This window comes from Delphinus delphis, chromosome 1, assembly GCF_949987515.2.
Source record: "Delphinus delphis chromosome 1, mDelDel1.2, whole genome shotgun sequence".
NCBI classification, from domain to species: Eukaryota; Metazoa; Chordata; class Mammalia; order Artiodactyla; family Delphinidae; genus Delphinus; species Delphinus delphis.
The window spans coordinates 88575182-88598567 of NC_082683.1; the positions used below are offsets into that span (position 1 = coordinate 88575182).

The following is a 23386-nucleotide window of genomic DNA, read 5'->3' on the forward strand; positions in this document are numbered from 1 at the left end:
AAAATAAATAAATAAACAAATGTGGGGTTTAAAGAAAATAGAATATTATTTAAAAAAAAAAGAATGTTGTGATCAATGGAATCAATAAAATGAAATTCATAAAGGTGACAATTTGTATGTATAAGGCTTAGTATGTCCGTTTTAAATTTTATTTTATAATAACATTAATTTGCAGAATGGAAGAAATTAAATGATCCACGTTAAGGCACATAGGAGACAGGTGAATAAAGGTATATTTGTGTGTGTGTATGTGTGTGCATGTACCATGAATATATTACAGAGCATATTAAAATAGCGAATGGAATAAAAACAGAACCATCTTTAGAAAGAATTTGTTTTTGTTTTTTAATTTATTTATTTCTGGCTGTGTTAGGTCTTCGTTGTTGCATGGGCTTTCTCTAGTTGCAGTGAGTCAGGGCTACTCTTTGCTGCAGTGCATGGGCTCTCATTGCGGTGGCTTCTCTTGTTGCGGAGCACAGGCTCTAGGCACATGGGTTTCAGTAGTTGCAGCATGCAGGCTCAACAGTTGTGGTGCATGGGCTTAGTTGCTCCACAGCATGTCGGATCTTCCCGGACCAGGGATCGAACCCGTGATCCCTGCATTGGCAGGCAGATTCTTAACCACTGTGCCACCAGTGAAGTCCAGAAGGAATCTGTTTAATGATGACCCTGTTCAACTGCTCTTTATGGGGACAGAAAGCTTAAGACTGTCATCTCTCACATGACTGAGTCAGATCTACTGATGCAGAACATTTTTAGAGTCATTTACATTATTTATGTGATTAACTTCCACATTCCTTTTAATAACCTAGATTAAAAGGGCAAAGATGAGAACTACACCAACGGACTTAACTTACTTTCAATTACCTTCTCCATGAATTTAAGATTGCTGGAGATAAACAGTGCTGATGGATGCACAATAATGTGAATGTTCTTAATGCCACTGAACTGTACACTAAAAAATGGTTAAAATAATAAATTTTTAAATATTTTAAAAATATTAGAAAATTTTTAAAAATTAGAAAAAAGAATTTAAGATTGAGTAAACAGTTTTCCCTTCTTTTTGAAATTTTTATTCAAATAAGTAGAAAGGGGCCTAAAATTAAACAAAGTACAATTTTTTGGTCATATATATATATATGGAAGAATTTCAGTGCCTTGTTGCATTCTGTATTCCCTTCCTGGTTTATCCACTTAATTAATTCAAATTCTAATTCTTCAAGGCCCAATTAAAATTTACACCTTCCTTACCACCCTGTCTCCAGCTACTATATCCCAACAGTAATCCAGTGGATAAATGAAAAATAACTACAGTTACAGTAAATATTATACAAATCCAAATACAAGGTTATATATGATTAGTCACTGACATAGGGAAAATTAACTGGCTAGAAGTTTAAAAAAAAAAAAAAGCACTTACTCCTGAATAAAATAAGGGAGGATTCATGGAAGAGGTGGAATCTAAGCTGGGTCTTAAAGAATCTATTTCACTAAATAAAAACTAGGAAGAACAGTCTGTTTAAGGAAAAAGCACGAGCAAAGACATGGAGAGCGAATACTGTAAAACATTTACAAAATGGCAAAGTTATACAATTTGGCTCTACCATAGTCAAAAAGAAGAGGAGCCAAAGGAAGAAGTAGATAAACTGTTAAAAGATTTAAGGCCACGAAGGATTCTGAGTAGCGTCACAGCACTTTCTCTGGGCCTCGGTTTTTTCATTTACATTGAAGTTTCCCTTCCATCCCTCCTTCCTTCCACCCCAACCACTCCCCATCCTACCCCACAATCTTACCCCACAATCTTCAACTATTAAACCAGACCTTGCTCAAGCACCAACTCCTCCATAAAATAAAGCCTTTAAGTTTACACACACTTTTCTATCCTCATCTTCTACTTAACCTTTCAGCAGTACATCAAAGCTGACCACTCTTCGTTTTCTAAAACATTCTCTTTTCTTGGCTTCTGTGACAGCACACTCTATCGGTTTTCCTCCTCCTCTGCTCTTGAGAGACCATGAAATGCCAGTTTCCTAGGGATTGATCATCCTAGGTCTTCTGTTCTTGCTCTTGTTCCTTCCTAATGTGATTCCATCCACTACTCAGGTTTTAAATACCATCTAGATACTGATGACTTCAAAAGTCATATAACTAGGATAAATCCTCCCTTGAGCTCCAGTAGCAGATATCAAACTGTCTATATGACATCCAAAATTTAAAACATTTCCAGAACCAATTCTTGTTTCTCCCAGCCCTTTTTCCTGCTGTTTTTCATCATTTCAAAAAATGGCATCATCAACTACTCAGTTACTAAAGCCAGAATCCTTGAAGACTTACTTCTTTCCTTTTCCTCATCTATTATATACATCCGAGCATTTTTCCTTCTAATTTTTTCCCAGTTTGTCTTTTTCTCTCTTCTACCAGAGCCACCCTTGCCTCCCTAAAACCCATTCACCCAAGCATTTAGAGTGATCTTTTAAGAATGTCAATGAGATTGTGATTATTTGCTGCTTATAATCCTCTAAAAGTTTACCACTGTACTTCAAACAAAATCCCTACTCCCTCCAAAGCCTTACATGTCTGGATCCCACCTATCTATTTAACTCCTTCTCAGGTCCCTTTTTCCTTCACTCACTGAGCTCCAACCACTCTGGCCTTTCAGTTACTTGAATACATTCTTGCTGTTCCCTCTGCTTAGAATGTTCTTCCCTTCTGCTTTTCCTTTTACTTTTTAGACACCTGCTTGAATATCACCTCCACATGAAGGATTTTCCATATGACCTTGCATAAATAAGTCTGTTCCTGTTAGTCTCTATTTTTTTTCCTTTACAGATTTATTGATTTAATTTATTATTTTTTTCTTCAACTAATGTCAGTCTCCTTTACTAAACTGTAAACCCCATGAGTTATCATCTAATATATATCCAGCACATAGGAATGCCTGTCATGAGATAGGTGCTCAAAAGATATTTGCTGAATGGATGTCAGTCCAAATACACCTGGTCCTCCTTTGTCATGACCTCAGGCAAAATATTAACAATTCTTTCAATTAATATTTAATTGATGTCTACTATAAGCCCAGTATTGTGAAGGAAGCTAGGGAGATAAAAATGTGAAGGGCAGCCTACAAATCTAAAGAGTAAATATACAAATAAAAAAATACTTTGTGAGGTAATATATGAAAACTAACATCAGCAGTTAGGAAGAGATGTAACTTCTGGTTGGGTTAATTAGGAACTATATCACAGAGAATGTGATGTTTGAGTTGGGCTTTGAAAAATGAGTAGGTTTCTGACAGTCAGAAACAGGGCAAAGGGCGTTACAGATGAGGAAAACAGTTTGAACAAATGCATGATGGTGAGAAAGCATGACGATCAGGGAAGGGCAAACTGGTTGGCGTGAGTGTGCGTTTCAGTACAAGACTGGCAGGACACCAGTAGAAGAGCAGGCTAGACAGTATTTTTCATGTCTGGCCGATGATGGAGCTAATAATAGTCTAATTTTGAGCCCAGGTGAGATTTTAAAATTGTGGATCTACAAACATGAATTTGATCACAGCATAGGTAATGAGTTAAGAATCTACACCTGGACCAGGTAAATGGTTACTATATTAAATTAGTATAATGAGAGCTTGGATTAGGTAGAATAGTGGCTACCACAGAGGAAAGGAATGAAAGGATATGAAAAACATGGTAAAACAAAAGTCAACAGCAGTGCTTCTCAAACTGTGTGAAAGGCCAATATTTTTTAAGTTCTAAATTGTCATGGAACATTAGTTTTGTAAAATGCAAAAAAAAATAACTATTAGAATAATAAAATAATACAAAATACAAGCTCCAAATTTTTATTATTAGTTTCAGCAGAGATAAAATTATTTTGTAAAATTGCTATAAAAGTTTCTAAATGCCTACTTTCAATTTCTGTAGTTATCTCATCATGGACTGGTAAGTTTGTGGGCTGGCAATAGCCTGCAAATCTCACTTCAAGTAGCATGGGTTTACTGGACTTCATCAGTGACCGGATACCATTTGCAACTAAGTATCATAATGATACATAATCTCTGGCACCTCATATTGATATAAATTACTTTCTTTTTGACAGACACATGCACATGTAACTAACAAGCACAAAACAATTACATGCACATGTAATTGTTTTGAAAAATATCCTTGGTGGTGGGTTCACAGTGATTTAATTGTCCTTATGTTCCTTAAACCTGTGACATAAATCCTGGGTCACCAGCTGGAGAAAAAGAACTGTTCTGTGTGGCTTGACATTAGAGATTGATGATGCTTGACTAGACAAGTATAAGCCCATCTTTTTAGTAATGGGGAAGAACAGAGCTCCCAGTGGATATAAGAAATTGAAATCTGAGGCTTGATAAACGATAAATTCAAGGCAAGTAAAGTGACAACAGTATTGCTAAATAGTAGATGATTAAAAAAGAAAAAAAAAAGCCGAGGACAAAGCAAGCAGAAGATACTTGCACTTACCTGCAAAATAAATGGCAGGTACAACTCTTGATAATGTAATATACTTATTTAATAATGATATACTAGTTTAGGTTATTTGAAGGCCCTAAGTGACTTTCTAAAAAATAGCTGAAGCAACGATATAAACTTTAGAGTTGACACTTGATAATCAATGTAAGCGATACATGATGACATCCTTCCCCAATAAATTTTCTTCATTAATCTCAAAGACAATGAAAGTTTAAACTACAAAATTTTAGACAGAGCCTAGGTAAACAGTCCCCTATCAGGACCTGGAAGATAAAGTTTTAAATGTAATAAAAGAATTCTTAATGATTAAAAAAGTAAATAAATTAAAACTCAAAATATCTCCTTTGACTTACCCAAATGGATCACCAACTACAAGGAATGCGACATCACTGATATCAGCATCCTTTAAAATATTATTTGCTTCCTGTTCCACTTCTTCTCTATCAGCGAGAATCAATTTTCTTCCATAAAACTCTTCCTATAGATTTAAGTCCAATATAAAAATGAGACACAGGTGACCATTTCAACACACACACACACACACACACACACACACACACACACACACACACCCCTCTCTCACACACACAAAACAGTCTTTGTCTGGGGCCTGTGCAAATCTTGGCAACCATCCAAACAGATCATTGACTACAACTCTTCAATGAGATAGGCCTCTGTATCATGTTGCAATTAAACTCTGTCTTTGGGGCTATCTTAATATCCCAAGAGGAGGTAGACCTCCTAACACCTCAGGCTCTTTGCATTTCAAATTAACCTCTAAATTTGGGTCTAATAGACCAGGCCAAACATTTTAGGATGAATAGCGAACATGTATGCATGAGCCTGACTTCAGAAACACAGTACTGCAGAATAAATATATTAAACAATAATTATACACATACATGGTAGCTGGGTTTGATTAAATTTTCCTTGGGAAATCTATGAGACCTTGACTAAAAAAGAAGATAATTTCAATGAGAAACAGTAGAAAATTAAGATTTAGTTGTTTACAGAACCAGCAATCATTCCTGCATAATTGCAGGAAAGACTAATTTAAAACTGTATTTCCTAGTTCCTGCTAAAAAAGGCAGAGCTGCAGGAGCAAGAAAAGAATTCTAAATATATAAGAATTCTCCATACAAACTGCTTTGTGAACGAATCCGCAGAAGTTCAACTCTAAAGCACAAACCCAGGAGGGTGACCTTAACTGGAATGGCAGCATGGAAGTAAGAGTGTGCTAGTTGTCATGGGGTAGTGGTTACAACCTATTATGCAAGATCATGAATCTTATAACAGATTTCCTGTGGCGTAATATATTGAATATAACTCAAATATAGTAAAAGTGGATGCACAGATAAATAATACTATTTCTTACATGCTGAGAAGTTTATTTTTGTCATAAGGATTATATCATATGTCAAAAGTTATAAGGATTGCTGTAATGGAAGAGTATCTGCTACTCAGTAATATTTGTCAAGCAAATGAGTAAATGAACAAATGATTAAGCATTTGAAGATAAAGGCTACAGTTTCAACTGTGATAATTACTTCCTAATACTTAACTAGAATCTGTTCCTCAAATGTGAAAAAAGATTATTTCCTTTTCTCTGAATATCTTCTTAGAGATAACGTTCCAGAAGTCCCCAATGACAATGATGTTTTCAGAGATGAAAATGTTTTATTTTCACTTGTACCACATATTTTTTCTTAATCCTTCATTTTTATACAACTTACTTTTATTTTGTAAGCCCAATAAACTTAACAGTTGTAGAGGGGACTTCCCTGGTGGTGGTTAAGAATCCACCTGCCAATGCAGGGGACACGGGTTTGATCCCTGGTCAGGGAAGATCCCACATGCTGTGGAGCAACTAAGCCCATGCGCCACAACTACTGAGCCTGTGCTCTAGAGCCTGCAAGCCACAACTACTGAGTCCACGTGCCATAACTACTGAAGCCTGCGCGCCTAGAGACTGTGCTCTGCAACGAGAAGCCACCGCAATGAGAAGCCCGCACACTGCAACCAAGAGTAGCCCCTGCTCGCCGCAAGTAGAGAAAGCCCGTGTGCAGCAACAAAGACCCAATGCAGCCAAAAAACAAAACAAAACAAACAAAAAACAGCTGTGGAACATTTATATTCACATATGTAAGAGAACACACATATGATTATTGAAAACTGAAGGAAACAATGTTCTTTTCTGAACTTCTAACATTTCTTAAAAATCAAGGAGTCACATGTTACTAGGTTAATGCTGGCAGTAATCCTATCCAATATTTTATAAATGACTTAACAACAGAAAACCCACTCTCTCCTCAAGACTTTTATCATGATCACTTCATATTTATCACTTACCCTAACCCAAGAAATATTTCATTATCTAATTGAAACAACAGATTATTTATTTTTTTTAAAACATCCTCCTTAAAGAGAAACACACATTAACACCTCAATATAATCAAAGGTTGATCCTCTTTAAAAAGAATGTTTAAAAAAAGGAAGAGATTGCTAAAGCAGAAATAGACTGGTACTACATTATTTTTATCTTAACCACTTATTTATGTATTCGTTCAACCACTCATTTGAAAAATATTTCTGTGTACGACCTCCATGCCGAGCTCTATGCATGATGTTGGGAAACAGTGTGAATGAGACACACATGACCTCTGCCCTATGGAGCATAATGTCTAGCAGGGAATTAACTACCACATTATATGTGCTATAGGAACATCAAAGCTAGTCAGGGTCAGGAAAGGAAAATTTAAAAAACAAGCAGCACCATTTAACAAATGATTTTAAATTTATACTGTATATTATCCAATGATTGATTAGACAGTTTTCGTATCTCAGCCCTAATCTTCTCCACTCGTGAAAATGAAGGTAAAACTCAAAATTAGTTCTTAGTTTTCCATTGGTGGGTTTTGTATATAGGGAAGAAAGTAAAAACTAACAGCTAAAATTACTTTTGGGTATTTCTGGAAGGATACACAAGAAATTAGTAATGATTGCCTCCAGAAGGAAGAACTGGGATAGAAATCTTTTGATGTATATATACCTTTTAGTATCTTTGAGTTTCAAACTATTTAACATATTACTTAGTCAAAAAGTAGAAGAGTAAAGGCTCAAAGTAGCATATGGAAACAAATGCAAGAACAAAATCTTAAAAAGAAAACAAAAACACTAACATTTAAAGTAGGAATGGAAAAATAAGGAGCTTACAAAGGGGACCGAGAAAAATGAAAAAGCAGGAATAAAACCAATAGAGAGCCATGTCTTGAAAGTCGGTTTCAAGGAATAGTCAACTATGTCAAAAGAAGTAAAACAGACAAAAATTCAAAACTATCCTCTGGAGTTCTCAGGTACTAAATAATTGTTCAATAAACAGAGAAGTATTTCAGAGAAATGGAATTCAGCTTGTAGGAGTCTTGAGACATAAGGGGACATGGGGGGACAAGAGAAGTATACTGCTTTTTCAAAAAGCTTTGGAAAAAGGAGAGAGAAACAGAATAATAACTATGGGGAAAAGAGGTTTAAAAAAGGAGAGTTTTCGGAATGGACAATACACTTGATCCTTGAAGAATGCAGGGGTTAGGGGTGCCGACCCTTCACAAAGTCAAAAATCTGAGTATAACCTATAGTCAGCCCTCCATATCCGTGATTCCTCCATAACCGTGGATTCAACCAACCTCGAATCAAGTGGTACAGTAGTATTTACTATGGAAAAAAAACCCCAAATATAAGTGGATCTGTGCAGTTCAAACTCAAGTTGTTCAAGGGTCAACTGTATTTGACCCTTGAGAGGACAAAAGGATATTAATATAGATCGAACATAAAGAAGAAAGAATAATTGACAGGAGTAAGGTTCCAAAGGAACAGAGAGAAGAAGTTTGAAAGAAAACCCATCTAGATGGCATTAGACTTGAACAGGAAGAGAACCTCATCTTACAAGTCATTTTCTAAGACTGGAGGGAGGACAGATTCAGATTTAGGGTAAGGATAAATAGGAAGCTAATAAAGGTCATAGATGATGGCCTCATTTTTCTCAATGCAAAGTTCTTTACTGTTCTCTCCTATCCCTCCAATCTCAATCCACAGCAGTTAGATAGGAGGACAAGGAAACAGAGTTGGTTGGTATACCAAGGTGAAATATGTTAGGAAGAAAGGAGAAGGAACAATGATAAATATAATTAACACTGCCGTACTCTACGTATGAAAGTTGTTAAGAGAGTAAATCTGAAGAGTTCTCATCACAAGGAAAACAATTCTTTTTCTTTTACTTTGTATCTATATGACATGATGAATGTTCACTAAAGTTATTGTAATCATTTCATGATGTGAGAAAGTCAAATCATTATGTCACTTATACACTTTAAAGTTTTACAGTGCTGTATATCAATTATATCTCAATAAAACTGGAAGGAAAAAAAGAGGGAAAAGATACACCAGAGGAAAATGAAAGTTATTTTGGTGTTGCCCAAGAACAAGTTATAGCAAATATTTGTTTTTCTCCTCCCTGCTTTTGCTCACTATTATTTTTTCTTCAGCAAGGAATGTTCTTTCTCTTCCCCTTACCAAATCTTATCTATAGTAATAACTGTCTCTTGCTCTTCCCCTTATCAAATATCATCTATAATAACAATATCTGTAATAATACATTTACAATGGGCTTACTCTGTGGTCAGGCACTCTTCTAAGAACTTGTGCATATGAATTCGTTTAATCTTTACCACAATTTATGACATAGGCACTATTTTTATTCCTGTTTTACAGATAAGAAAAAGAGCAAAGAAAATTTAAATGACTGCCCAAGGACACAGAACATTAGTTGACTGCAGGACTTCACAGAACTGCAAATGGGGCATAGACAAGCAGAGATAAATGATCTCTGCTTTATGCAGGGTAGCTAGGGCCCCAAAGTTAGTCCTCGCAGGCCATGAGCAGCTTCCTCCATTTATCCTGAAGAACTATACAAATATTACCATTTTGTATTTGGACCATGATTTAAACAAAAGAAACAAAATAAAGCAATTGAGATGTGTCGTTTGAAAACATAGCTCAAATTCCATCTGTTCCATAGTATTCCCTGACCAGCACAGCCTGAAGTGACCTTCTCTCTTACATGTACCTCAATTGTAATTAATACCTAGTAGCTATTTGAGATAGCTTCTACTACTTAATTGGTGAAAAAGTGTTGGCTTAAATAAAATAATCAAGTTCTTGTCAGCAATATAATTTTATAGTTTCTCTCTTCCACTACTGTCATGAATTGTTATTTACATCTTCCAGTATTAAGTTTTCCTGGGTAAACACAGATGAATCATGACCCACTTAAGAACAAAGATCATAGCTTATATCTCGTTGTATAACGTATATAGGTGCGTTATATCAAATCAGCACATAAGATAATAATTTAGCCACAGAAAGTGCCTAAAGAAATCCAAACTGTATATACCAAAACTAAAAGTCTTTCCTGGATTCACTGTCTCTAGTTTAATTAACTTCTGAATAATAGGGAATATATAAACGATACTACCCATCTGGCAATTTGAAAATAATAGCTTTCAATGTAAGAACAGATAAATTCTAGATTTCTTTAGCAACATCCATGTGGCCCTTTTTAAAAAAAAATTATTTTGTGTAATTAGTGATAAAAGGAAGCATATATTCATTGCAGAAAACAGAATTTTCCCATCTTTTTTTCACTGTATAATAACTATCTACAGTTATTGAGACCAGATTGTACGATCACATCTTAACAACTTTTCAAGTAATTTGTTTAAAAAAGAAAGAAAAGGTAGAAATTAAAGGAAGAAAGCGGCTGAAGATAAAGTGGTTCTAAAATTTTACTGGGCAATATAAGGCATGATTGTATTTATTCATACCTTACTTTATTCCAGAAAGGATTCATTTAAGGTGGCTGATGTATGGAAAGTTGTTCAGGGAAGAACATGAATTGAGGACCCAGAGGGGCTCACAGAGAGCAGATCAGTAGAATTTTGTGACGGGTGGGATCCAGGATTGACCACTTTACTTGAATTCTAACTTCTCTGTATGTGTTCTGTGACGTTATATTTTGTGAAGCTATTATCTATCCCTAAGAGTACAGAGACACAGTATGGTCAAAAGTGGTGGATCTCAACTGAGGACTGCTTTGGCCCATATTCTGGCTCTATCATTCACTATCTGTATGACCCTGGACAAGTTTCTCTGTGCCTCTAAAACTGCGAACAGTAATTAAAGAGTAATAATCCTGTTCTACATGTAAAGTGTTTAAAACAGTGCATAATAAGTGTTCTAAAAATATTAGCACTTTTTATTGTTGAGGAATAGAATTCTAGTACCTTAACAAAGTACATATAATTTACCTGTGAGGTTGAGCTCAGCCCCAGATCTTGACCCTGTACGTAGTAACTCTACAAATATGTTTTTTGAAAAAAAAAATAATACCTAAAAAAAACATAGCAGCCAAAATTAACATTTAGCTAGCACTTAAATTTGCAAAGCACTTTCAAATACATCATCTTAATAAATGATATAATCTTAATAGCCTTCCAACTGATTATTATCTCCATTTGACAAATGAAGAAATTGAGGTTTAGAGACGTTTGGAAATGTATCTGTTAACAACTCATGTTTTCTGAACGCTTTTGTGCCAGACGCTATGCTAAAATCCTATAAGGTAGGCATTTCTGTCCTCTTTTTACAAAGTAAGAAACTACAGTTAAAGGGCTTGTCCAAGGTCACATGTTAACATGTGACAGAGCAAAGACATAAAACCACGTCCAATTCTATAAAACTACTGATTTGTCTATATTCTCTAAAAAGATTTTAAGTTCATTCTAATTGCCCTTTATCACTAATTACAGAGGAACATTTCTATCATCTTGAGCTTGGATATTCTGGCTCCATCTTAATAAACTGGAGCCAACAAATCAAAGCTGTTCATTAGACACAACTTTTATTTCAACACATGGCCAATCAAGTAGCAGCCCTTCTTTAAGATTTTAAAGAAACTCTGAGACCTTCAGAATTCTCTGGGCTGTGAATCTGAGAGGCCAGAAGACCTGAAATTCTCTAGGTCACCTTTTTCTCTGGAAGACTTGATAGACCAGACAATCCTAAAATGTTCTCCCTCCTCCTATAACATGTCCATCAATCTTATCATCTTACTTTACATTGTATTTGAAATTTGACAATGAACCTGAATTTGACCCGTCCTCCAAAATTTACTGAGCCCTTAACCAAAGCCAGGTAAATGTATGATATACTAGCAAATTCTACGGTTACTAAGTTCCAGGCTCACTCAACACATCCAAGTGTATAGGTATAAGCCTTACTGGGAGATGTCTATTCAAAGGTTAGATCTCTCTGTGTATGATACAGACAGAAAGGCGATTACCATTCCCTATGGAAATACTTCAAAGGGGGGAGGTTTTCAGCTTGGTTCCTGAATACATTACCAACTCATTAAGGCTGTGTCAGAAAGGATTTCTTGTCTATCTCATGAAATACGGGATTCTGATAATTATCCCCAGGAGTGTAAAATAACTTTCCTATTTAATGGAGAAAGCTACACAATTAGACTTGTAAAGTAAGAAAAAGCACCCTTTCATTTTCCAAGTCACTTGGTTAGTGTGTTATTTCCATTCTTGTACTCCTCAGATTCTTAATAATAAGCAGGGCATGTGTTTTAAAGGATTTGAACCAACAGACCTGAAAAATTCGGCTCAGCTTGGTGTAATAAAAATCAGCTGTTAAATATCGTTCTTCCCAGGAGGCTGGAAAGCCATAAGCACCTACCAGAACTTCCTTCCCTACAGTCAGGACTGAGGTATAGGCTTCCAGATACACTCGACTGCAGCGTCTTAGAACTTCCAGCCCCTTGACTGTGATGTCCTTGGCATCTCCCAGGCCCAAACCGATCATATAAAGCATTTCAAAGTCCAGGGGGAGGGCGACTGCAGGACGAAATGAATAAGAAAATCAAGTGTCAGCTACATGGAGGATGCCTAAAATCTAGTGATGAACACTTAGACGAAAACCAAAATAGCACGAGGAGGGACGGCATGTCACAAGGAGGGAGGTTTAAGAACCTTACTTCAAGGCTTTTAAATAAGGACTGTACTGTTTATAAACAACCCTACCCACTTTCTCTCTTGTTACACAAACCTAGGATCAATTACCCTTTGAGAGAATCGTAGCTGGATCACCGTCCTCCCCAAACTCCTATCTGCCGCGGTTTCCCAGAAGAAGCTGCCCACCCGGAGGATTTGCGCGGAGCGAGGATCCACGCTGCAGCCTCACCTACGGTGCCGTAAAGCGCCGGCGCTGCGCTTTGCGGCACTTTACGACTAGCTGGAAGTGATGGCTCGGTCCGGCAGCTGGCTGGGCGCCCTTGTCCCACCGCGACTAAGAATGATACCCAGGCTGCTGGGGCGGAGAGGTGAAAGGTCAGCAAGTCGGAGGGAGTCTGACCAGTGCGCACAGCATGATCTTTGGGAACGGACGAGGCCTGCCCGCGACCCCCTATGTTTAAGCCCCCAGCCTGGGACCGGCTAAGTGCCTGAGCTCTTCGCCCGCGAGGAGAGCCGGCGGCGAAGTTGGCCCGAGGAGCCCCGCGTCCTCCCCCTCTCCTCCTCCAGACGCGCTTGGGGGTGGCGGGTGGAAGGGGTTTCCCCAGTCTGCCCTGGGATTGCCCAAGTGCGCACGTTCCTATTCTCGCCTTTTCATTCGGCCGTAGTTTCACCAGCTGCCTTCCTCGTGAGCTGCCAGCTTGGCGAACCCGTTGGTGAGTGTTAGTTCAGATTTCCCAGCGGGGCGGTGATTCCTTGGGCTTGTCCCCAAGACCTCATTCTGGAGTGCCCCAAGGGGCATGACGGGAATCTGTCTCAGTCATCGTCAGTGTCGGGAAGGCCAGAACCCTCCTGTGCCCCGAGAAGTGACCTTTAAGAATGCTCAGGCATTTCAGACCTCGTCCCAATGCTTCCACAGGGGGAATTCTTAAAGTGGTTGGTTAAATGAAGTTCCAATGTCGAAATGATTTGTTTTGACTGAATATGCTCTTCCTAAGGTCACTAATGACCTCATCCAAGTTCAGAAGACAAGTTCCATTGCTTATCTTAGTAGACAGTGTTGATTATTCAGTTTTCCTTGTGCTTCTCTGACAATGCCTTGTGTCTTTTTTGCTCAACTCTACTTCCTTTAGCCTAGGCTTATCTTTTCTCCCCGAATTTCATCCACCTTTTGGCCTTCTTATTGTGTACACTCTTAGTGGTTGGTTCTATCCACTCACATTATATCAATCCATTCCTCAATAAACAAAAATAAACTCAAAATGTCTCATAGATGTAAGTGAAAAACTTGAAACTTCCAAAGGAAAACAGGAGAAAATATTTGTGACCTTACTTAGGCAAAGATTTCTTAGGTGCAACACCAAAAGCATGATGCAGAGAAGATAAAATGAAAAAATTATACGTAAACAAAATAATAACTATGGTCTTCAGAAAACACTGAAACCACACACAGGGAGAAAATATTTGCAAAGCATATATCTGGTAGAAGACTTATATTGAGAACATACAAAGAACTCTCAAAACACAATAATAAGAAAACAAATTAATTTTTTAAATGGGGAAATATTATGAGCAGACACATCCCCAGAGAAGTTATATGAATAGCAAATAAACATTTGAAAAGATGCAAAACATCATTAGGGAAATAAAAAATAAAACCACCATGAGCTACTACTACACACCTATTAGAATGGCTAAAATCAAAAACAAAAACAAAATCCTGAATATTCAGTCTCACGATTTCAAATATCTCTATGTTTTGCTGACTCAAATTTCAACCTCCCATTCAGACCTCCTCCTCAGCATCCTGTATTTAACTTCCTTCTGGAAATCACCTAGATAACCCAGAGGCATGTCAAATCCAACACATCCAAAGCTGAATCCATCAGCTTTCAACTTGGCTTTTCCTTCTGTGTTATCTACTTTGATGGGAAGACTTTGTTATCTGTTGACTCTTATCCAATCCAGACACCTGGAAATCACCTCACATTTTAATCTGACAATCTGCTGGTCTTTCTCAGTAGAAACCATACCTACCATCACAATCTTTTTTTTTTTTTTTTTTTTTTTTTTGCAGTACGCGGGCCTCTCACTGCTGTGGCCTCTCCCGTTGCGGAGCACAGGCTCCGGACGTGCAGGTTCAGCGGCCATGGCTCACGGGCCCAGCCGCTCCGCGGCATGTGGGATCTTCCCGGACCGGGGCACGAACCCGTGTCCCCTGCATCGGCAGGCGGACTCTCAACCACTGTGCCACCAGGGAAGCCCTACCATCACAATCTTGATTCAGGTCCTCATTATGTCCCTCCTGCAGCTGGTCACCATGTCTCCCTCACATTCATCCTTCTCTCAGGAGCCAGGGAGATCTAGCTAAGATACAATCTGAAAATGTCACTCCACTTCTAAATCCTTATCAGGCCAAGAGAAAGTCCAGGCTCCTTTATATATCCCACAAGATCATCCATGATATGACAACTGCCTACCTCCATAGCTTCATCTGTCTCCATTACATACCATGAGCTTTTTCTCTAGCAGTACAGTTCTGTGCCCACAACATGCTGCTCTGTGCCTTTAGTCAGGCGGCCACCTCAGCATAGAATACCCTCTCCCATTTTCTCCTGCCTAAATCACTGCTACCCATTCTTTAAGACTAAACTCGGCAAGCAGTCCCAGAGATCCCCCAGCTAGGTTAGGTATCTCGTTTTTCTTACAGTAACACTCCACACATATACTTATTGGTCAATTTAAGTGTTTGTAATTGTGTATCTTCTTTACCAAACCGTAAATTTCATGAAGTCAGGGACTGTATTTTATTTATATTCTCATCCCTAAGCCTTAGCCCAGTGTCTGGCACATGGTAGGTATTCAATAAATCTTTATTAAATAGGTCATTATCCACTACTAGCTGAGCAATTTCTTTGAGATGATGTCTTTTTCTGTCTTTACGAAATGCAGGGAGTGATATGCTTTTGATGACTACCAAAAAATCATTGATAGAATTATCAAACATAAAGATGCCTTGCTTATGACACTTTAGAAAGTCATTTATGTTGAAAGGCTTATGACACATATCATATATACTTTATATGCACAAAACATACATACCTAAGCATATAGCTGATTAAATGATATCATATTTAGTATGTAAATTTTCCAATGTACTGGTCATTTTTTAACATGTTTTTGTTTTTATTTTCTTTGAGTGATTTCAAACAGCTTCATAGGGAAAGGGCATTGACAAAAAGAATAATTAGTAATCCAAAGGAAGGTATACTTTACCTCCTTTCAGGAAATCTATATTTGAAATGAAATGAAGTTTCATTGAAAATGAAGTTATTCTGAGTAGGTAAAGAAATATTGTATTTTTAGATACACAAATAATTTCAAGTCTTACTTTTCAAAATTCAGTTAAAGGAACTTACTTTCACTATAGAATTCTTGAACAAACCAGGCTTTCTGCCTGCCTTCATTTCTCAATAGCAGTGTGAATTTGGATGACTTTTCTGGAGGTAGATTGATGAAGGTGTTATGGCAGTCATTTTCCTCCTCAACTCAATATAAGCGGCAAAAACTGGTCTCATCTTTTTTTGCAGAATTATTCTGTGTGATTTGGTTTCTCCCTTGCCACGTAAAACAGGTTTCAAGTATGATTGCATTTTCCCCAACAATTTATCGTTAAAAATTTCAAATATATAGAAAAGTTAACACAATTTTACAGTAAGTGTCCATACAGTGACCTCCTAGGTTCTACAGTTTTAACATTTTGCTGTATTTTTTCAATCATACATTTATCCACCCACTCAGCCATCAGCCCATGTTATTATTTTGTTGCATTTCCAAGGGAGTTACAGACATAAGCACGCATATGATTGCATTTTGCGTGAAAGATAAACCCCTCATCTAGGTAACAGATTAACAAAACATACATATCTAAGCATATAGCTGATTAAATGATACCATTTCTTCATCTAATTTCAGCAGGGCCTTGAGAATTTTGCTTTAAAACAGTTTAGTTTTTAATCAACACTGTAACATTATTTTGATGATAATGAAAGCAAATAGAATATTTATTTCTAACGTCATAGCAAATATGAAATTTCATACGTAGCAGAAGACAGGGGCATGGTTATAGAGAACCATTATTCTAGGGGAAAAAAGGGGGGGATAAAAGCCTTTTTAGTGTAAAGAATAACAAGGATCATGGGGGGCCTGAAGAGTTTTCTGCTTTCTATTTCTGCTTTCATGTAGGACAATAGCAAATCATCCCTGAGGGTAAACATTCAGGTCTTTCCTGAAAGGTCTTTAAGATGCTTTCGTAACCTTTGTTAGTAACTCATTTTTAGTACCTTCACTGTCAGAAATTCTTCTTATAGCTAATCTAGGACCTTCAAGCAGTAGTCATAAAATGTGAAAAAGAGATGCAGATAGTCATAAGAAGTTAATACTGATGGGTTTTCCATTCCATTGTCATAAACACATCATATAGTAGTTTTATATTAAAGTGATAACACATAGTTGAGACACTGCATTACATTATGAACAAATTGTAATTACCTTACATCTGAAAGGACTCATCCATCAATTTTCCTATTTGAGTTCATTGTGTGTCTTTTGAAAAGAAGATATCAGGGCTACTGAGTAAACTCCATCTGACCTTATTGTGAATAGAGAGTATTATTTTACTCTGAAGCTGTTCCCAGAGATTGCCTCTTTGTTAGAGGAAATTTTGATTAATATTCGTAGAGCTTAGAAACCCTGAATTGATTGTCATTATTTTCTAACAATTCACAAATAAGTTATAATTAAAGATAGCATTGCTTCAGAAGACAGAGTTATATTTACTAAGATCAAGAAAAGTTCTGAAGTTACATTATTGTGCATTTGCTTACTCAGGGGGAAAAAAGGTAATTGTTTATTCAGTGATCTTGCTCATCTACACATTTTACATGATGTGATCATGTAAAAGGCACAATAATATTTTTTTAAAAAAACCTCCATATCCATAGTGATTTTCTGTGAAAAATATGGAATTTTTACTGTTATTTTTAACCCTAACTTAATAGATTGAAAGAGTAACCATGTGGACTGATTGTAAGAAAATCACTTACAACCCTATATTTTTGTGTAAAGTAACTCCCCAAGATGTTTCCTTGTGTGTGTAAACTTTTTTTCTTCGTTTCTAACCCATTTTTATACTTGGCAATTCCTTCCTCCAAAGAAAATTGCTAAAAAGGTAGAATCAGGGATACATAGTTTCACTCTTTCTACGCTTAAAAAACTACATCCTGCCCTTTTAAGATTTATTTAGGGAAACATATCTCAATTAGCCAAGATTTGGTGGGAGAAGGAGGGTGGTTTCCCCTTCACTCAAAAGCCAAAGTTCTTAAAAGTAGTCTATCAACCCCCCCACACACCCTCACTCTACTACTCTTGTATTTCTCTGACCTCACTTCCTGCTATTCTCCCTACCACCACCACCATCCCCTCCACAGATATCTGTGTGGCTCTGGCTCCACTTCCTTGGAGTCTTTGCCCCAAATTTACCTCCTCAGTGAGGCCTAATCTGTATAAAACTGATACTTCCAATCACTTCATCTGCTCTTTTCCCCCAGAGCACATGTTCATCTTCTAACATAACTGTATAATTTACTTACTTATTACGTTTATTGTCCATGTTGTCCTAGAATATAAGCACCACAAGGGCAGGGATTTGTTGTTCCATTTGATTTACTAATGTGAAGGAAATACCTAGAACAGTGTTTGGCACATATGCTCAATAGATGTATGTAGAATGAATGAGTGCATATCTACATATGGTAATATATTATAAATACATTTTTTATTCATAAGGGAAGAACTGTGCAGAGAGAAGTTTGCATAATTATTAAGAATTCAGGTTTTCGTGTCACTCAGACCTTGGTTTAAGTTTAGGTGTTTTCTGTTCAGTAGTGTTACTGAACCAAACTTGGGTCTGCTTACCCGCGCACGATAAAGACAATCTACTGACAATGAATTGTGGTGATGGGAAGTGCAGCATTTATTGCAGGGTGCCAAGCAAGGAGAACAGGCAGCTCATGCTCAAAAGACCCAAACTCCCCAATGGCTTTCAAGGAAGGGGTTTAAAGGCACTGTGAGGGAGGGGACTGCAGGGTACATGATCAGCTCATGCATAGTTCTCAGATTTGTTGGCATCAAGGTAAAGTTTCAAGCATCATCAACCTTTGGGTTTCAATGGGTCTAGGGTCTATGTGCGTGTGGTCAGTGTTTTTACATCTGATGGGGGTCTGCTTCCTCTAAAAACAACTTAGGAATGTGTGTCAGGCCTTTATATATTTTAGGGAACTTGGAGTTCGGTGATTCTGCCATGTGGCAGATTTATAGTCTAAACTGTTACCAGTTTCCCAGCCCAATGGCTATTTGTCTCCACATCTTCACATTTCCTAATCATTAACTCTTGAGTCAGCCTTTTGAGACTCAAGGGAGGCCTGGGAAACTAAAGCAAAAGCCTTTTACTTCAAAGGACAGGGACACAGGGGCTTGTATGTGGTTTCAGTAGTTCATTCCCTTTCTAAACCTCAGTTTTCTCATCTGTGGAAATAGTGATAATAATACCATCCCTCATAGGATTATTGTGAAGATAAATGAAAGAATACATATTAAGGACTTAGCATAGTGTCAGGCAATTAGTAAAGATTCAATCAACACTGGCAGATATGGAGTTTGAAATTAATTTTATAGTAATCTACAGTGTCCATCAGATTATGAGAATCAGCCCTTATCTCCCACCTAGATTGGTTCTCATTCTTTTCCTCATTCACAATAGTTCTCTGAAATCATTACATAGTTCATTATAGACCAGTCCTCTAGATGGACTATTTTATTGATTCACAAAGGGTCATCTTAAGCAAACATTATTATTATACTCTGAGGTGCTTTCTGAGAAAAACTTTGTTTCTATCATTTAATTGAGTTTAGCACTGTAAACTTGATTGGCACCAAATAAATGTTGCTTGGCAATATGTTAATACTTAAAATAGAAGATGGCTAGCATGCAGATGGACTTTGTTTCTTAGTATTATAGTAAACAAAATCTACTGGTGAGCAGAGAAGATGTTCACTTGGGTTTGAAACAATTTTTAAAAATTTTAGATACTCAACAACAATTAAAAAAGTAATTGTGGTACATTCATACAATACAATACTATACAGCAATGAAAAAAATGAACTACTGTTACATAAAACAACATGGATGAATCTCAGGATCTCAACATGGATAAGTAAAAGAGTACCTTGGAAATGGGATATAGCTTACATACAGCAAAGTCCACAAAATCTTAAGTGTACTGTTTGATAAGTCTGCTCTGATCATTGTATCTGACTTCTGTTGGACATAAGCACTCATTTCTCTTGGTATATACCCAGGAATTGGAATTGCTAGGTTATAGGATGCATGTGTTTTTACTTCAGTAGATGGTGCCAAACAGTTTTCCAAAGTGTTTGTACAATTTACATTCTCACCAGCAAGAGATGAGAGTTCCTGTTCCCCCATTTCCTTGCCAATACTTGGTATGGTGAGTCCTTCGAATTTTGGTGAGTGTGTATTGTTATCTCATTGTGGTTTTAGTGTGCAGTTCCTTGATAATTAAGATGTTTATCACCTCATATGTAATTTTTTTCTTGAGTCATTCTTTAATTTCTTTATTCTTTAATAGTTTTAAATAAATGTATTTATTTATTTATTTTTGGCTGCATTGGGTCTTCGTTGCTGAGCACAGGCTTTCTCTAGTTGCAGTGAGCAGGGGCTACTCTTCGTTGTGGTGCGCGGGCTTCTCATTGCAGTGGCTTCTCGTCATGGAGCATGGACTCTAGGTGTGCAGGCTTCAGTAGATGTGGCACATGGGCTCAGTAGTTGTGGCTTGTGGGCTCTAGAGTGCAGGCTCAGTAGTTGTGGCACACGGGCTTAGTTGCTCCATGGCATGTGGGATCTTCCCAGACCAGGGATCAAACCTGTGTCCCCTGCATTGGCAGGTGTACCACCAGGCAAGTCCCTGTTTCCCTGTTTATTCTTTAATATTAAAACAATATCAATTTTTGTATTGGATGAAAGTGGTTTTTTGTTTGTTTACTATATGATTCCATTTATATAAAATTCTATAAGAGGTAAAAGGTTAGTGGCAGATAGATCAGTGGGCCAAAGATGGGAGAAAGGATTGACTGCAAGAGGCATGAGGGAACTTTTTGAAGTGATGAAAATACTCTATATCTTGATTGTGGTGGTGGTTGTATATTTGTCAAAACTCATTGAATTGTATACTGAAAATTGATCAGTTTTATTGTATGTAAATTATACTTCAGTAAAAAGCTGATTTAAAAACTGAAGTAGGTAAATATAGTTTGCTCATGAAAAAATAGAAAATGTGATCTTGAAAGAGAAAGGAGGAACATTGTATTACAAATCAAAATAGATCCCCTTTATAGTTTATATATTTCACCTTCAGCTTTTAAATAGTCAATTTTCCAGCCTCATCTCTTGTGCTGAACATTAGTCTCTAGTGATACCAAACTTGGTAAGAAGTCCTCCATGCACACTATATTGTTTCTTTCTTTGCTGTCATTGGCTTATACTGAACACTTGCCTGGAACAGCTTCCTCTCTTGTCCTCCCCTGAGACTCCCACTTCCTCTCTCCCTCACCTGGCTAACTCCTACCTACCCTTGAAGACTCAGTGTGGAATTCACCTTGGATGAAAGTATTTTTAAAGACAGTATTAATTGAAAACATTTCTAAGCAAGTTTATTTATTTTTAAAGATAAACACTGTCATTTTTTTAATCTCCTTGCTATACTTAAACAAGCAATATTTTTTCTAGCTCATTGAGGTATAGTTGAGATATAACATTGTGTAAATTTGTGTACAATAAATTTACTTGTTGTTTTAAAGCATAAGTATTTATTTCCCCCATCACAATGTTATTTAAGTGGTGAATCTGTACTTGTAAGTAAGTAAGCCAATTATAAACTAAGATACTTTTTTTCAGTGGGAATATGTGTGCACCAATGACTGTGCGTGCCTAAATATAATTATTCCCAGAGAGAATACCTGTGGTCAGGATGCCCATTCACTCTGGCTCTGTTGCCAGTCACTATGTGAGTTTGGACTGTTTTTTTTTTTTTTTTTGCGGTACGTGGGCCTCTCACTGTTGTGGCCTCTCCCGTTGTGGAGCACAGGCTCCGGACGCACAGACTCAGCGGCCATGGCCCACAGGCCCAGCCACTCCGCGGCATGTGGGATCCTCCCGGACCGGGGCACGAACCCGTGTCCCCTGCATCGGCAGGTGGACTCTCAACCACTGCGCCACCAGGGAAGCCCTGGACTGGTTTTGCTCTCAGTGAAATTGATGTTTTTAGCTAGATGATTTCTAAGACACACTCCAGGATTCAGAAACTTCGTTCTGTAGAATAAGCAGGTTAGAATGGAAAGAATACTAGACCAGGAATCAACCTGGGCTCTGCACCTGTGGGCCTTTGCTTCATTTCATGGTTCTAAACCCCAGTAAGTTTCTTTGTCATCGTACTCTTTTCCTACCTTCCCTCCTTTAACAGATTCTGATATAAAACAGTGAGCAATGCAGTAATTCCTTAAGCCTGGAAATTAGCATAACCAGAATATAAATTTTTTAAAAACCGTATAAGTTGTTATTAAATGTGTACACTAATAAACTGTGTAGACATTGAGTTATTCAGATTTAGTAATACGGTCACTTATGATACTTAGAGTGTTTTTTTTTCCTATGATAAATCTAGAAACTTTTTAAACCAAAATTAAACCCCTGGGCTTCCCTGGTGGCGCAGTGGTTGGGAGTCTGCCTGCCGATGCAGGGGACACGGGTTCGTGTGCCGGTCTGGGAAGATCCCACATGCCACGGAGCGGCTGGGCCCGTGAGCCATGGCCGCTGAGCCTGTGCGTCCTGACCCTGTGCTCCGCAACGGGAGAGGCCACGGCAGTGAGAGGCCCGCGTACCGCAAAATAAACAAAAAGAAAAAAAAACAAAATTAAACCCCTGTCTATATCAAGTTGCAGAATTTCCACAAAATTAATTTTCTTGGAATAGATTTGGTTTGCATTTTCTAGATCCTAGGCAGGCATGGGATATGATTCACCCTAACCTTATTTCCTTGCATTTTACTTTATTTTATTTGTTTTTTTGCTTGTTTTACAGTAGTTTTCTGCTGTAGCTGAGTATCATTGTTTCTTTTCAGCAATTTCATCACCTCACTATCAAAGCCCATTAAATTTTCTGAAAATAATTTGCTTATTGGGATCCAGACTCAAGTAAGATCTATTTTAATCTTATCTTTGCTTCTGGTTGTTGCTCCTCTTTGGACATTCATTAAATAATATGCACTTGATGAAATTCTAACAGTAGTATCAAAGATATTATTTACTCCTTGAATACCAGTTGTAGAAGCAGTAGAAAGCTGTGAGTAAGAAAGAGCTTGGGCTTTGAAGTGAGACTACTAGACTACTAGACTACTAGAGTGGGGGCTACTCTTCGTTGCGGTGCACGGGCTTCTCATTGTGGTGGCTTCTCTTGTTGGGGAGCACAGGCTCTAGGCACGTGGGCTTCAGTAGTTGTGGAACGCAGGCCCAGTAGTTGTGGCTTGCAAACCCTAGAGTGTAGGCTCAGTAGTTGTGGTGCACGGGTTTAGTTGCTCCGTGACATGTGGGATCTTCGTGGACCAGGGCTCGAACCCGTGTCCTCTGCACTGGCGGGCAGATTCTTAACCACTGTGCCACCAGGGAAGCCCGATTTTACACAGTTTC

At 37.7% G+C, this 23386-nt stretch overlaps 1 protein-coding gene and 1 long non-coding RNA gene across 5 annotated transcripts in view; one reads left to right on the forward strand and one right to left on the reverse strand.

Moving 5' to 3' along the window:
- Positions 1-12859, reverse strand: part of DPH5 (diphthamide biosynthesis 5) — a 37650-nt gene extending 24791 nt beyond the window's left edge. For 3 of the 4 annotated variants that reach the window (XM_069541238.1, XM_060026333.1, XM_069541236.1), the window contains exons 1-3: positions 12677-12813; positions 12294-12451; positions 4853-4977 (exon numbers count right to left, since the gene is read on the reverse strand). In XM_069541238.1, coding sequence (XP_069397339.1) covers positions 4853-4977; positions 12294-12428 — 260 coding nt within the window. In that variant the 5' untranslated portion in view covers positions 12429-12451; positions 12677-12813. Of the gene's footprint in view, positions 1-4852; positions 4978-12293; positions 12452-12676 lie in introns of all 4 variants that reach the window. The other variant, XM_060026326.1, reaches the window with a different exon arrangement.
- Positions 12860-13159: 300 nt separating this feature from the next.
- Positions 13160-23386, forward strand: part of LOC132434765 (uncharacterized) — a 79473-nt gene continuing 69246 nt past the window's right edge. Inside the window, exon 1 of the long non-coding RNA XR_009521417.1 lies at positions 13160-13281. This is a non-coding gene — a long non-coding RNA (uncharacterized lncRNA). The remainder of the gene's footprint in view (positions 13282-23386) is intronic.